The 12,287-nt window shown below is 48.4% G+C and overlaps 1 protein-coding gene across 2 annotated transcripts in view; it reads right to left on the bottom strand.

Moving 5' to 3' along the window:
* The window catches only part of ATL2 (atlastin GTPase 2), an 837,115-nt gene that overhangs the window by 101,201 nt on the left and 723,627 nt on the right, over positions 1–12,287 (bottom strand). For both annotated transcript variants that reach the window (XM_086927189.1, XM_086927190.1), the window contains exon 10: positions 3,832–3,888. In XM_086927189.1, the coding sequence (XP_086783315.1) occupies positions 3,832–3,888 (57 nt within the window). The remainder of the gene's footprint in view (positions 1–3,831; positions 3,889–12,287) is intronic.

Here is a 12,287-nt window from a genome sequence, read left to right as displayed (position 1 = left end):
AAAGTGAGCCACTGGGTCACCCATACACAGGATGCCCACAGCCGTGGACACCGCGTGAGCGAAAGCCGCACCCACCTCCGTAGGCCTCCGCGGCAGGGAAATGCAGCTCCACCGTGGGCGACGGCTGCAAACCAAGGCGGCCATCCCAGAGGATAAGCAGGGCGGGCAAGGGCCAGACCTGGAAGTCAGAAGGGGCAGACGAATGAGGGACCTGCGCTCTTCCGACGAACACCTCTGCCTCAGGAAGGGTGGACAGCCGCCTTTCAACGCAGGTGAAAAAGACACCACACAGTGACCCGTCTCCGGGGAGGACAACACCAAAATACAGGCTGCCTCCGGAGAAGGAGCATCCAAAGACCAATCCGCGGCAGGACCACTGCGTGGAGCCGTAGAGTCCGCCACCGGAGGCAGAGTGTCGGCACCCTCCGGTGTCGCCGGACCAGGTTCCTCCCAGGCACCCCGCACCGGGGAGCGGTGCTGGAGCCGGACCGGCCCCGGAACAGAGCCGACCCGACCCCCACTGAGGTAGCCATCCGCGTGGGGGAACAAGATGGTCCTAGGGAGTGACACGAAGCACTCCCTCAATCGGGGCCCAGAATGAGGCGTAGATTGCTCGACAACCCATAAGGTGGTGCCAGGGACGATTCCACCTCTGACTCGCCCCCCCCGTCGAGGCAGCTGCCTGCGGGGGAGGACGAGAGGGGCCTGAAGAGGGTAGAGGGGTCCTTACCTGGCCTCGACCCGGAGCGTGGGCGAGGAGGGTTCACCGAACCCTGTGGCTCTGCACGGTCCAGCTGCTGCCGGCGCCGTAGAAGCGTCACCTAGGTCCTAGACAGGACCACCCTGTCAAGGGACCGAGAGGGGCTCAGGGATGCGACCCGAGCCCCGGGGGCCTCCCACGACCCCACAGGCACTCCCACAGGAGTTTGCGGCGAGGCAGGGATGCTGTGGCCTGAAGGAGGTGCCCCAGTGGAGCCGCACCCCAACAGAGCCACACCCTCCAAACCTGGATTCGAACCAGTCGGTGCTGCAAAGGGCCCTGCGCAAGTCAAGAGGTCCTCCGACGCCCCAGAAGGGAAAGGAGGGGGAGACGCCAGCGAGGCCTGCAAAGCCACCGCGTATGTCTCCATTTGGACTCAACGCCCCAACACCGGGGAACGGTGGATAGGTCGACACGCGGGCGGCATCCCCCGCGGAGAGTCCACGCCCCCGGTAGGCCAGAATTCTGCCCCTGGGGACAAACTGCAACACTTACCCACCAGGGAGCAACGCTCACGTGACATCGGAGAAGGGTGAGGACGACGACCACAGCCGAACCTGAAGCCGTCTGCCGAAGCAGACCGAGGGGAGGACGTCGACCTGGAGAGATGCACCAAAAGAAGGTTCATGCGGCGCTTCCACCGCGACTTCGGCTTTAACGGTTGACAAGCCTCGCAGTAGGTAGTGCTGTGATCCTCCCCCAAACACCACATACAAACGAGGTGCAGGTCCGTCGTCGACATAAGACGCCCACAAAACGTACATATTTTGAAGCACGAAGGCATTCGCACACTGTTCCACCAAAAGAATGGAGAAAAAAGGGCCCGAAATAGAACCCATAGCAAGGACCGGATCTGCGTTGCACGTGGAAAAGTAAAAACTGACGTAGGCGCGCCAGGGCGGGTCTTATATGACCTCGCTGACGTCACGTGCGTGGACGACGCCTGGCCGGAGTCGCCCCACCCCCGGCACGCAGGCATGCTGTGGCAAAAAAGTTTTCGGATCCGGTCTCACGCCTGGGGATAATTCTACGTGAAGGGAATTTGCGGCGAGTCTCAATCAGATAAGGTTATTGGAAATGAGAAGAGCCTCAGGTGTTGCTAGACACTGGCTATGTGCAAATAAGTATTGCGAAAATCTATGGCACACATCCAGTCCACCTGAGAGTAAATTTGATGTAGGGCAAACATTCAAAATGTTTATCTTTACCCATTTGTTCACTTTTTCGGATAAACTCCAGATCTTTAATGTTGACTGGGATCCTTACTTTGAACCATAAAGTAACAGCAATACATTTCTTTTAGAGGTTAGGAGACATTGTCACTCCTTTTCTGATTTGAAGCATGCTTACCTTCTGCACAGGTAAATCTCAATGGCACGGAGGACTTGTTTTAGAAGAGTGGCTAAAGGAGTTGAAACAAACTTCAGAGAACAACCATTTTAAGCAATATTCAGCACTCATCTGCGTTATATTACTTCAGATGTTTGTTAATCCTCACCAAAGCAGGAGTCACAGCTTTGATGGTTCCAGTAGCAGCCACCGCTTAATGGCAGCCTCTAGGTTTTCAGGGCTTCAAGAGTAGGTCTATTGCCGATGATGGTGCTGTGGAAACCACCAATTAAGTTTGGTGAAGATATCCTAAAGGGTTTCAGACAATTTTGATTGTAGAGTAGATCTTTAGACATCTCACCAAGGGCCTACAGTTCCAGAACAATCTTCTCCTAAGCTAACAATGATGGAGTTCATTTATTTGTGGGAACGGATACAATTAAGCAAGGGAGGGGACAACAATTTACGATGACCAGACATCCCGGTCATGCTACAAACCACCCCACCAGCCCCTCCCAACCCCCCTGCCCCCAACCCCATTCACCCCACCCCAAACTCCCCCTGAGGCCCCCTCCTCCGATGTTCCGCACCCCACCCCTCCCAACCTCTAATCAACATATAGTGGAAGTATAGGGGTTATTTCATAAAATATTTTTCAGTATTTTCATCAACAAACTTTCAACAAATGGCGGCACAATTTTAATTCTATGTCAAGTCTGGAAAAGGGCTTGAAAATTTCTGTTAGTACATTCAAATAATTCCATTTATAATTCCACGAGTATTCATCTACAGTGTTTTCCCTTCAAATCATAAGTTTTATAATTTACTTTCTGGGGCTTGACGTTTGATGTTTACCATTATAAACATAGGGCTACAAGTCCAGAATGCAAGAACAAAAACTATACCGCATGAGTGTTATGTAAGAGACCCATTATATTTTCCTCTGGGGTTCCAAAATCTTCCGAATTGTTAAAAAAGAAAAAAAAACCTGCAGAGTTTCTGAAACACTGGTCTTTATTGTTTTTATGTCTCATATGCTTATAAGTCTAAATGAGTGTTTCTGTCCCATGTCAGGGTTTACTGCCACAGTGGTCCTTCTGGGTTGGTACCAACTTTAAGTTCCTCTTCTTTCTCTATGGCCTGCCCCAATTTCAAGTTTTGCCAATTTGATTATCCAGGATTGACCGCTACATACCCAAGGGATCTAAACAATTGTCAAAATATTAAAAACTGTGACAGAGGAGGTGGAGTTAATGAATTCTGGTCAAATACAAGGGTAGAGAGGATTCCTTTGAGAAGGCTCACGCTCTGTGTTCACAGGAGAACCAATGGCCTTAATAGAGGCCATCTCCTGTAAAGGTTGAAGTTTAAACAGTACTATTGCATGATGGATTGGAGGAAGAAACTCATGGGATTGTTACCGATTTAAAGAACTTTGCTCTCTTCCTCTCCATTATCTGCTTTTCGCGATGCACAGTAGTAACAAAACAGATTTTGTAAAGTCCCAAGTGGGGGAAACAGAAGCCGTTGCCTCTCACTAAAGGGCGTGATTTTTATGCAGTGGCTAGCATATTTTTTAGGCTTACTGGCCTATCTACACTGAACACAGGCAACACTGGCAGAGATTTTAGAAGACCCCAGAGGAAGGTAGATCCACCTCTGATAGTTGGATTTGGCGCTGCACCTATCCACCTGCATCGGGTAATTGGCTCAATCTCTAAATAAAACAAAAAATACAATACCTGCAGCATGGACTTTGGGTGTGGCAGCTCCTCTCCTTGATAGATTTTGATGTAAGCCTTGAAATGAAAGAACACATTTTAGCAGAAAAAAAATCAAAGAAACAATTACTAGACTGCTATCACACACTAAAATGGAAGGTATCTAGATTAACTTCGTGGAAAGTATTACTAAAATTCTGAGGCATGAGCTAATGGATCTAAATGAACAGGCAGTGCAATGAAAAAAATAATAAACTCCCTTCCGCTCATGTCCATTGTGCATAGGAGAAATACTTTAACTCCAATACTTTGTACCACATTTTCTTTACAGTGTTTTTATTTAATGTGCAAGTGTTCAGTTATCAAGTGAAATAGCTTCATGTATTTGTTTCCTAAAGTTATGTGCATGTGTACTACTATGAACAGAGAAAAAACAAATTTGTGCTTGTAGGTATTGGGTCATGACATTTATTTTTTGGGACTGAACCCTATTTTTCACGTGACTAACACCAAGCAGGAGAATGGAAGACCGAAAAGGAAGTAAGGAGAAACAGACCAATAGGATAACAGTGACAAATGGATAAATGAGGAAAAAAAGCTTGTATGAGGTAAAAGGACATGAAGTGTAGGATGGTGGATCAAAGAAGCATGATGTGGAATCAAAAGTAGGAACCTTGGCATATATTGTGCAACCTCAGCATTCAGGAGGCTCCTAATTAAACCTTTGCACTTTAATACAAATTAAGTACAAACCACAGCATGTTTAACAAACAGATTGTAGACTCATTTATACAGCAAGGAAATAATTTATATGCAAAATATAGAATTTAACAAAATGTTGCTCCGCAGAATGGACACGACAAAAGCTTATGTAGACTGCAGCGACTATTCCTAGTCTTTCTGAAAGACAGAGGAGAAAGGTTTCACATATATTATGCCCCCCTAGGTGAACGACTAATATGAAACGTACATTTACCAAACGTGGACATGGTAGAAGGAGTTAACTGCCAAACTGTTCAGATTAGAACTTCGAGACATTGTCAGGATGTCAGAAAATTGATTAAAAGAACTTCCAGGGTTGTGATCAAGATGGTGGCCGCAATCTAGAGCGCCTCCAGCCGGCCGCACTTAAGATGAAGAAAATCCTGCATACTAGCCTTCAGGATGGGCACAGAAGGTTCCCTGCTGGCCGCCCAGTGTCCTCTAGGCTCTGTGAAGACTAAGTCCCCTCTAAAGGCTGTCAAAAGATTACAAGCAGACAAGGCTTTACTCTGCTGGCAGAGGCTGGGCCCAAAGTGCACAGCCCACTGACCGCTGGACTACACCGGGGACAGGTGGAGGAGGAGAGCTGGATTTGTGGTTGCCCAGCAGTCCGGATGCAGTTGGGGGTAGAAGACACTAGAGGCCCCAACGGTGGATGTTGGTTGGCGGTCTCCAACAGCTGGAACTGGAGGGAAGAGCAAGAAGCCTTCCAGGGCTGTTGTCGCTACAGCTGGCATTTGGCAGGGGGCCAGCTGCGTTGAGCCTGGGAGCACTGGTTACAGGAAAGATTTGTAAGCCTGGATGGGTCTGCCACTGTGGGACACTAGATCGCAGGCCTCTCACGTTTGCCTCCCTTGGCTATCCCAAGAAAGACTTGCACATATTCACAGGCTGTATGTGGGCGGCAAGTTGTCGCACTGTACCACCAGGCAGTAGAGAGGAGAGCAAAAGTAATGTCAGCCAGGCGCACCCCGACTGGGGAGTATGCAACTCTAAACTTAAATTTCCCTGCCTATACAATCAAGGTGTAGCAGCAAAGCAGGTCCTTTCAGGAGGTGAAACAATATTTAAGAGCCATGGATCTCCAATACATGTTACTCTACCCTGCAAAGTTGAAAGCTATTTATGAAGGGAAAGCAAATTTATTCGACTCCCCGGAGAGCACCTTGCACTGGGTAGAGGAGCGAGTCGGTATCCCAGAACTCCTCTGAAAGACCAGAACTGGGGACAGAGATGTTCATTAGATGGCAAAGTAAAAAATACTACAACATCCCTGGCCCAAGAGCCTGTGGCGGAGATGGCAGAGGGCGGTTGGTGGTATGGAGCCTGTCTCTACAGACTCCAGTGAAGATGAGGAGACCAGGGTCGAGGAAGAGATGGGGACAGGACGACAGGTTAAGGCTACTAGGAGGGCACTCTCCCTGCCCTAGAGTGATTAGACATTAGGGGATATTGACAGTTATTTTGTTGCTGGTACTACTTGGTTAATTTCAATAGGAACAGAACTGATATGCCATGGACAAGCTGGAGATCACAGAGTTGGATAGATGCTTCAGTCTGGGAAGTGTGGGTTGGGGGTTGTTGGTAGGACTGAGTTGTTGTTCTAGTTAGCTAAAAGACAGTACTTGGTCAGATACTCCAATGTTGCACACACATTTTCACAGCAGAATTGTCAGCCCATATAGGGCACTAGCGGAGTTTAATATTATATCTTGGAATGTAAATGGCCTGAATAAAAGGTGGAGAGGGGCAACATTACAGTACCTCAAGAAAATTGGTCCCCAGCTCAGTCTACTGTAGGAAACCCACTGCTGGGTTCTAGATGTGAGTCTGAGTAGGTACGGCTATTCCAGGGTACATCATGTGGATATACTCCAGGATCCATGGGAGTTGCTATCATGATTCACTGCACCTTTCCCTATACTGTCACTGGAGTACTCACTGATCCGCTGGGCTGGTTTGTGGGAGTAACTTTTTTTTGCAGGGTGTCTCCTGGTCCTTTGGGAGTGCTTATGTGCCAGAGGCATTGGATGAGGATATACTGACACCCTTTCTGATTTGATCCAAACGTTGCCAGTGGACAAACTGATTCTCAGAGGAGAATCAGTTCCATAATGGATCCAGACCTCAATGTTCAGATTCTGAGTAATAGTGGCTGGAAAATTCCCTTACGGAGCTGGGCCTCTAGAAAGTGGTTGTCTGTACAGGATGCAGTCATAGATGAGACCATAGCAGACGTCATCGTAGACTAGGCCGTCGTAGACATGGTGATCGTAGGGGAGGTTATCGCAGATGAGGCAGTCGTCATAGTTTACCGTCATAAACAACCGTCAGAGGCGACCGTCGTAGAAGAGGCGACCGTCGTAGAAGAGGCGGTCACAGACAGCAGTTGTAGACGAGGCCGTCGTAGACTACAGTCATAGACGAGGCCGTCTTAGACTACAGTCATAGACGAGGCCGTCGTAGACTACAGTCATAGACGAGGCCCTCGTAGACTACAGTCATAGACGAGGCCCTCGTAGACTACAGTCATAGACGAGGCCCTCGTAGACTACAGTCATAGACGAGGCCGTCGTAGACTACAGTCATAGACGAGGCCGTCGTAGACTACAGTCATAGACGAGGCCGCATAGACGAGGCCGTCGTAGACTACAGTCATAGACGAGGCCGTCGTAGACTACAGTCATAGACGAGGCCGTCGTAGACTACAGTCATAGACGAGGCCGCATAGACGAGGCCGTCGTAGACTACAGTCATAGACGAGGCCGCATAGACGAGGCCGTCGTAGACTACAGTCATAGACGAGGCAGTCGTCGACGACCATCATAGATAAACTGTAGTCAATGACAATCGGAGAGGAGGCCGCCGTAGACGACCATCGGAGATGAGGCCGCCGTAGACGACCATCGGAGATGAGGCCGCCGTAGACGACCATCGGAGATGAGGCCGCCGTAGACGACCATCGGAGACGAGGCCGTCGTAGACTACCATCGAGGCAGTCGTAGACTACCATCCCAGATGAGGCATTCGTAGACTACCATCGCAGGTGAGGCCGCCGTTGCCGACCATCGCAGGTGAGGCCGCCGTAGCCGACCATCGCAGGTGAGGCCGCCGTAGCCGACCATCGCAGGTGAGGCCGCCGTAGCCGACCATCGCAGGTGAGGCCGCCGTAGCCGACCATCGCAGGTGAGGCCGCCGTAGCCGACCATCGCAGGTGAGGCCGCCGTAGACGACCATCGCAGATGAGGCAGTCGTAGACTACCATCGCAGATGAGGCAGTCGTAGACTACCATCGCAGGTGAGGCAGTCGTAGACCATCTCAGACGAGGCAGTCGTAGACTACCATCGCAGATGAGGCAGTCGTAGACTACCATCGCAGATGAGGCAGTCGTAGACTACCATCGCAGATGAGGCAGTCGTAGACTACCATCGCAGATGAGGCAGTCGTAGACTACCATCGCAGATGAGGCAGTCGTAGACTACCATCGCAGATGAGGCAGTCGTAGACTACCATCGCAGATGAGGCAGTCGTAGACTACCATCGCAGATGAGGCAGTCGTAGACTACCTTCGCAGATGAGGCAGTCGTAGACTACCTTCGCAGATGAGGCAGTCGTAGAATACCTTCGCAGATGAGGCAGTCGTAGACTACCATAGCAGATGAGGCAGTTGTAGACAGCTGCCATGGACGACCATCAGACGACAGACGTAGACGAGACAGTCCTAGATGAGGCAATTATAGAAGACCGTCGTAGAGGCCATCGTAGATGACCATCATAGACTATGCCATCATAGAGGAAGCCATTATTGGTGAGGCAGTAATAGTAGGCATGGAGTTTTTTCATAGTCTCCTCATTGTCAGGTTATGAGGATTTCCCTGATGTAGTGTTAGGGCTGAATAGAGAGTTGTAGGATCTGCCTCTGAGAAAGTTTTTTCCCCAAATTGTCTCTCTCTGAAAAGTGGCTTATCAAGACTCATGGTAAGTCTTTTTCATGGCTTTCCTGCGCGCCCTCTGGAGACCCTTGGCGTGACCTCTCCCTTTGACCTCTCCTATGAGGTGAAGGAATCCTCACTGTCCTCATCAGGATTGACAGATTTAAGTTTCTGTTGTCCCAATAATAGATTCATCTCCCTGAACGGGAACATTTTTGAGGAAAAGGTTAGACATATTTCATAGTCTATTACCTTGTATTCTGCCACTCTGACATATTACCGACATATTAGTGCCAGGGTCAGAGAAATAAAACATGAAATATAATCTAGGATGATCCAAAAAGAAGTAATAGTTGAAGACACTGAGTAGAGCTCAGGGAGACTCCCTTCACACACTACATGTGGTCCAAATCGGAAGGATTCCGCCTCTCTTGGGAAGGGTCTAGAGGGTGCGGGTTACTGATTGGTTGTACTTAGTTTGGCCCTTTTTTTGAAAAGGAGGTAGATAGGCTATAAAATGGTTGCCTTCATGATAGCCTATGGAAATGTGTACTTACTGCTTTATGTATATTACCGTGGGACTCCCACTTCGATGATGGGGAATGATTCAAGCATGTGAATCTATAAAAGATACCCCAATACTGGATAATAGTGGCTGTAAAGCTCCCTTACAGAGCTGGGCCTCTAGCGAGTGGTTGTCTGATGTATGGAAACTGCACCAATCACACACTAGGAATTATACATTCTACTCTGGCACCCATGGGTCACACTCCAGGTAAGGTTAGGTTACTTTTTCATCCAAGCGGCTGATCTGCTAGGGGAGGTACTATACAACATTCTTCTCAGGTGCCTGTCAAATTACTCCCCAGGGAAGGTGATCATCGCGGGGTTCCCCCAGAGGAAGCAAGCCATTTAGCGGATTCCATCCACAAGGATATTGAGGACTTTTTAGCTTTCAATGTGGCTTCCACCCCCTCTGCAGTTACACTATGAGAAGCTCTAAATACAACCATTCATGTACATCTCTCCTATACAGCTGGCCACCATATAGACTAAGATCGTGACCTGGGCACTACTCTCTCTGGACTGAAATTGAGATATGGTCGGGAGGCGTGTGATGTTGTGCCTTTAAATAATTGGAAGAGGTCAGGTAGCCCTTAAAAGAAATGTTATTAGCAAAAGCCAGACAGTGGGTTTCCTCACAGCACTGTCTATATGACATCTGGAATAAGACTGGCAAACTCCTACTGGCTAGCTCATCGTGTAATGGAGAGGAGGGTGATTGCTAATGTCAGCGACCCTTTGGATAATTTAGCCACCACATCTACGCCAATTTCAAAGGTAAAACGTGTTGTCTGATATTTTCACCTAACTACATCACTTTATCCTTTGTTTCTTTCCAGTGAATTTCTAGTTTTTTTTTTTAACGTAAAGTAATATTTTATTATCATACAAAAGTCCATCTCTGCCGCACACTCCCTTTCTTCGTGGATGACACGGTCTGGCAATAGTGCCTTGCCTGCAGCTAGGCCCTGCGTCTAATCCCTCGTTGGCAGACAACCCTGGCCATGCATGGCATGGAGTTGGTTACAGGGCCTGGCCTGTGAGCCGCCAACCCCACACCATACACAGCCTTTTGGCAAGCGCAGCATGCGGTTGGTCTAGCAGGTCCTGGCTGCACTCAGGCAGTCACTGACTGTCAAAAAGTCACAACGCTAAAATATAAAAATTGAGCCTCTAGAATTTTTCAAGGGGTGAGCATATCAATATATACAAGGCAGATCTATCATTTTTCTCCACACATCACTAATATATTTAATCTAATGCATATTGTAGTCATTTACACAATACGTTTATTAATACAGATTATAAAAATGTTTAATACAGTTTTAATGAAAAAAATTAAGTGTGTGAGCCTTAACGGTTTTTATTATTACATTTTGTGGGTGAAAAATGCTAAACTAAATAGTTAAACTTTGTTTTTAATATAAACTTAACATTGTTCAGACCAGAAAATGCAAGAGGGCCTTACTACAGCTGAAAAGCATAGAGGTCCAGCAAGGATGCTGGAAAAAGTTCTCCTGGTGTCATGAATTTAATGACCCAGGAGACCTCCCTGAAGCTACCAAAATAAAAAGGTTTGGTGGTGACCCACCCTATTCTAGGGGCAGCACCAAGCTCAAACAAATATAAACAAGCCATCCCAGAGAATTATGGGGCACTCCTTCAAGGAACAAGTAATATAAAATGAGCAGCCTCCCTAACCGAGCCTTTCCTGGCCCAAAGACCCCCCCCCCCCCCACCCCCATCTACTGGGATCTGCCTTTTTTTTATAAGGGGGGGGGGAGGCACTCATCCCCCCCTCCCCAAGCCTTTACATGCCTGGGACCGCCATTAGTGGGTGACATATTACCCATCTGGGGTGCACATTGTGCACACTGTGGAGGACTGGGGGGGGGGGGGGGGTTTAATTCCTTGGGGCCGCCGGCTCCCCGCATTCACTTATCCTAGGTGCATCGAGAGCTGGCATTGCTCCTGCCCAGCAGTAGCAGGTATTTCTCACTGCTGCCGCTAGCTGGGAGCAATCAGTTTCCCTGCACACAAGACCATCTGCTCATACCCAGCAGGTGCCTTTTTAAAGCTTGCGAATGGTGGGATCAGACATGTCTTGCTTGCCCGTGCTCCTGAAGGCAGGACAACTTTGTCCCGGGGGTGGGCTCCTGGGACACTCATTGAGCTGACCCCGGAGAATGGGGTCCGCGGTCCCCGGCTATGGGGAGGGTGGCATGCACATCACCCTTCCAATTTTTATAAAGGATTTTTTTGAAAATATCCAGCCAACACCTCCTCAGCACACAGCCTTCGGCCATGCGCAGCCAAGGGTTGGCACAGTCCCCACCCTCCGCTGGTGGCTATCCACAGCAGCTTGCCCCCCGGTCAGCTTGCTGCTGTAGCCCCTGCTTCCCTCTTGCTTGCTCTCTGTTCTCAATCTGTATACTCCTGCCTACAACTCCGGCCCTCCTTGTTTAGCTTGGTGCCTCTGCCTTTCTTCTGCCAGCCTTCTGATCTCAGTCTGCGTTCCCCAGCCCCTTCAGCCTTCCTTCCATTGTCTGTGTGTGTGAACTCTTGTACCTTTCGCTTGCCCACCCTGGCCTATAGTGCTGCCCATGCCGGTCTGTCCTCTGATCAGCTTGCTACCCAAGTCCTTCACCCCCTCTCCTCCATTTGCATCCCTTTGCTCCACCCTACTCTCCTGTAAAACCTAAAGCATTTCCTTTAGAAATTAACAAAATTACTATTTTTTCATAGAAATTATGGTTAGTGCTCTAGAAAGCTAAATGGGGACACATTTTCTGAGTTCTCTAATAGCGACAACGGGTTTTTAAACTTGTTGCTGTTTTTATTTTTTTGTATCCAATTGATCACTTAATTAGTTGCACAAGTTACTTGAGCATTTTGCACACTTCAATCACTGGACTATATTGGGGCTATTTATGGGCTCCTTTTTCCTCAAGCAGCCATTTTATGGCCGATTTTATGGTAATCAAGCTCCCTCATTTCTTAATTTACTATAGTATCATCTTTAGGAAATGCTTGAAGTTTGACAGCTTTGATGCCATCAATATGGTGTACCACATATTTGTCATGTAAACAGAATTTCAGCACTCTAGTTGCACATTAGAAAACTTGAAAAGCTGTAGTTGATCACTAGGGAGTAACTGGCAGGGTGGTATTGAAGTACATGTTTTAGCTTGCATGTCAGAACGTTTTACTTAAACAGA

This window comes from Lissotriton vulgaris, chromosome 6, assembly GCF_964263255.1.
Source record: "Lissotriton vulgaris chromosome 6, aLisVul1.2, whole genome shotgun sequence".
Taxonomy (NCBI): domain Eukaryota; kingdom Metazoa; phylum Chordata; class Amphibia; order Caudata; family Salamandridae; genus Lissotriton; species Lissotriton vulgaris.
This window is presented reverse-complemented; position numbering and strand designations above follow the sequence as displayed.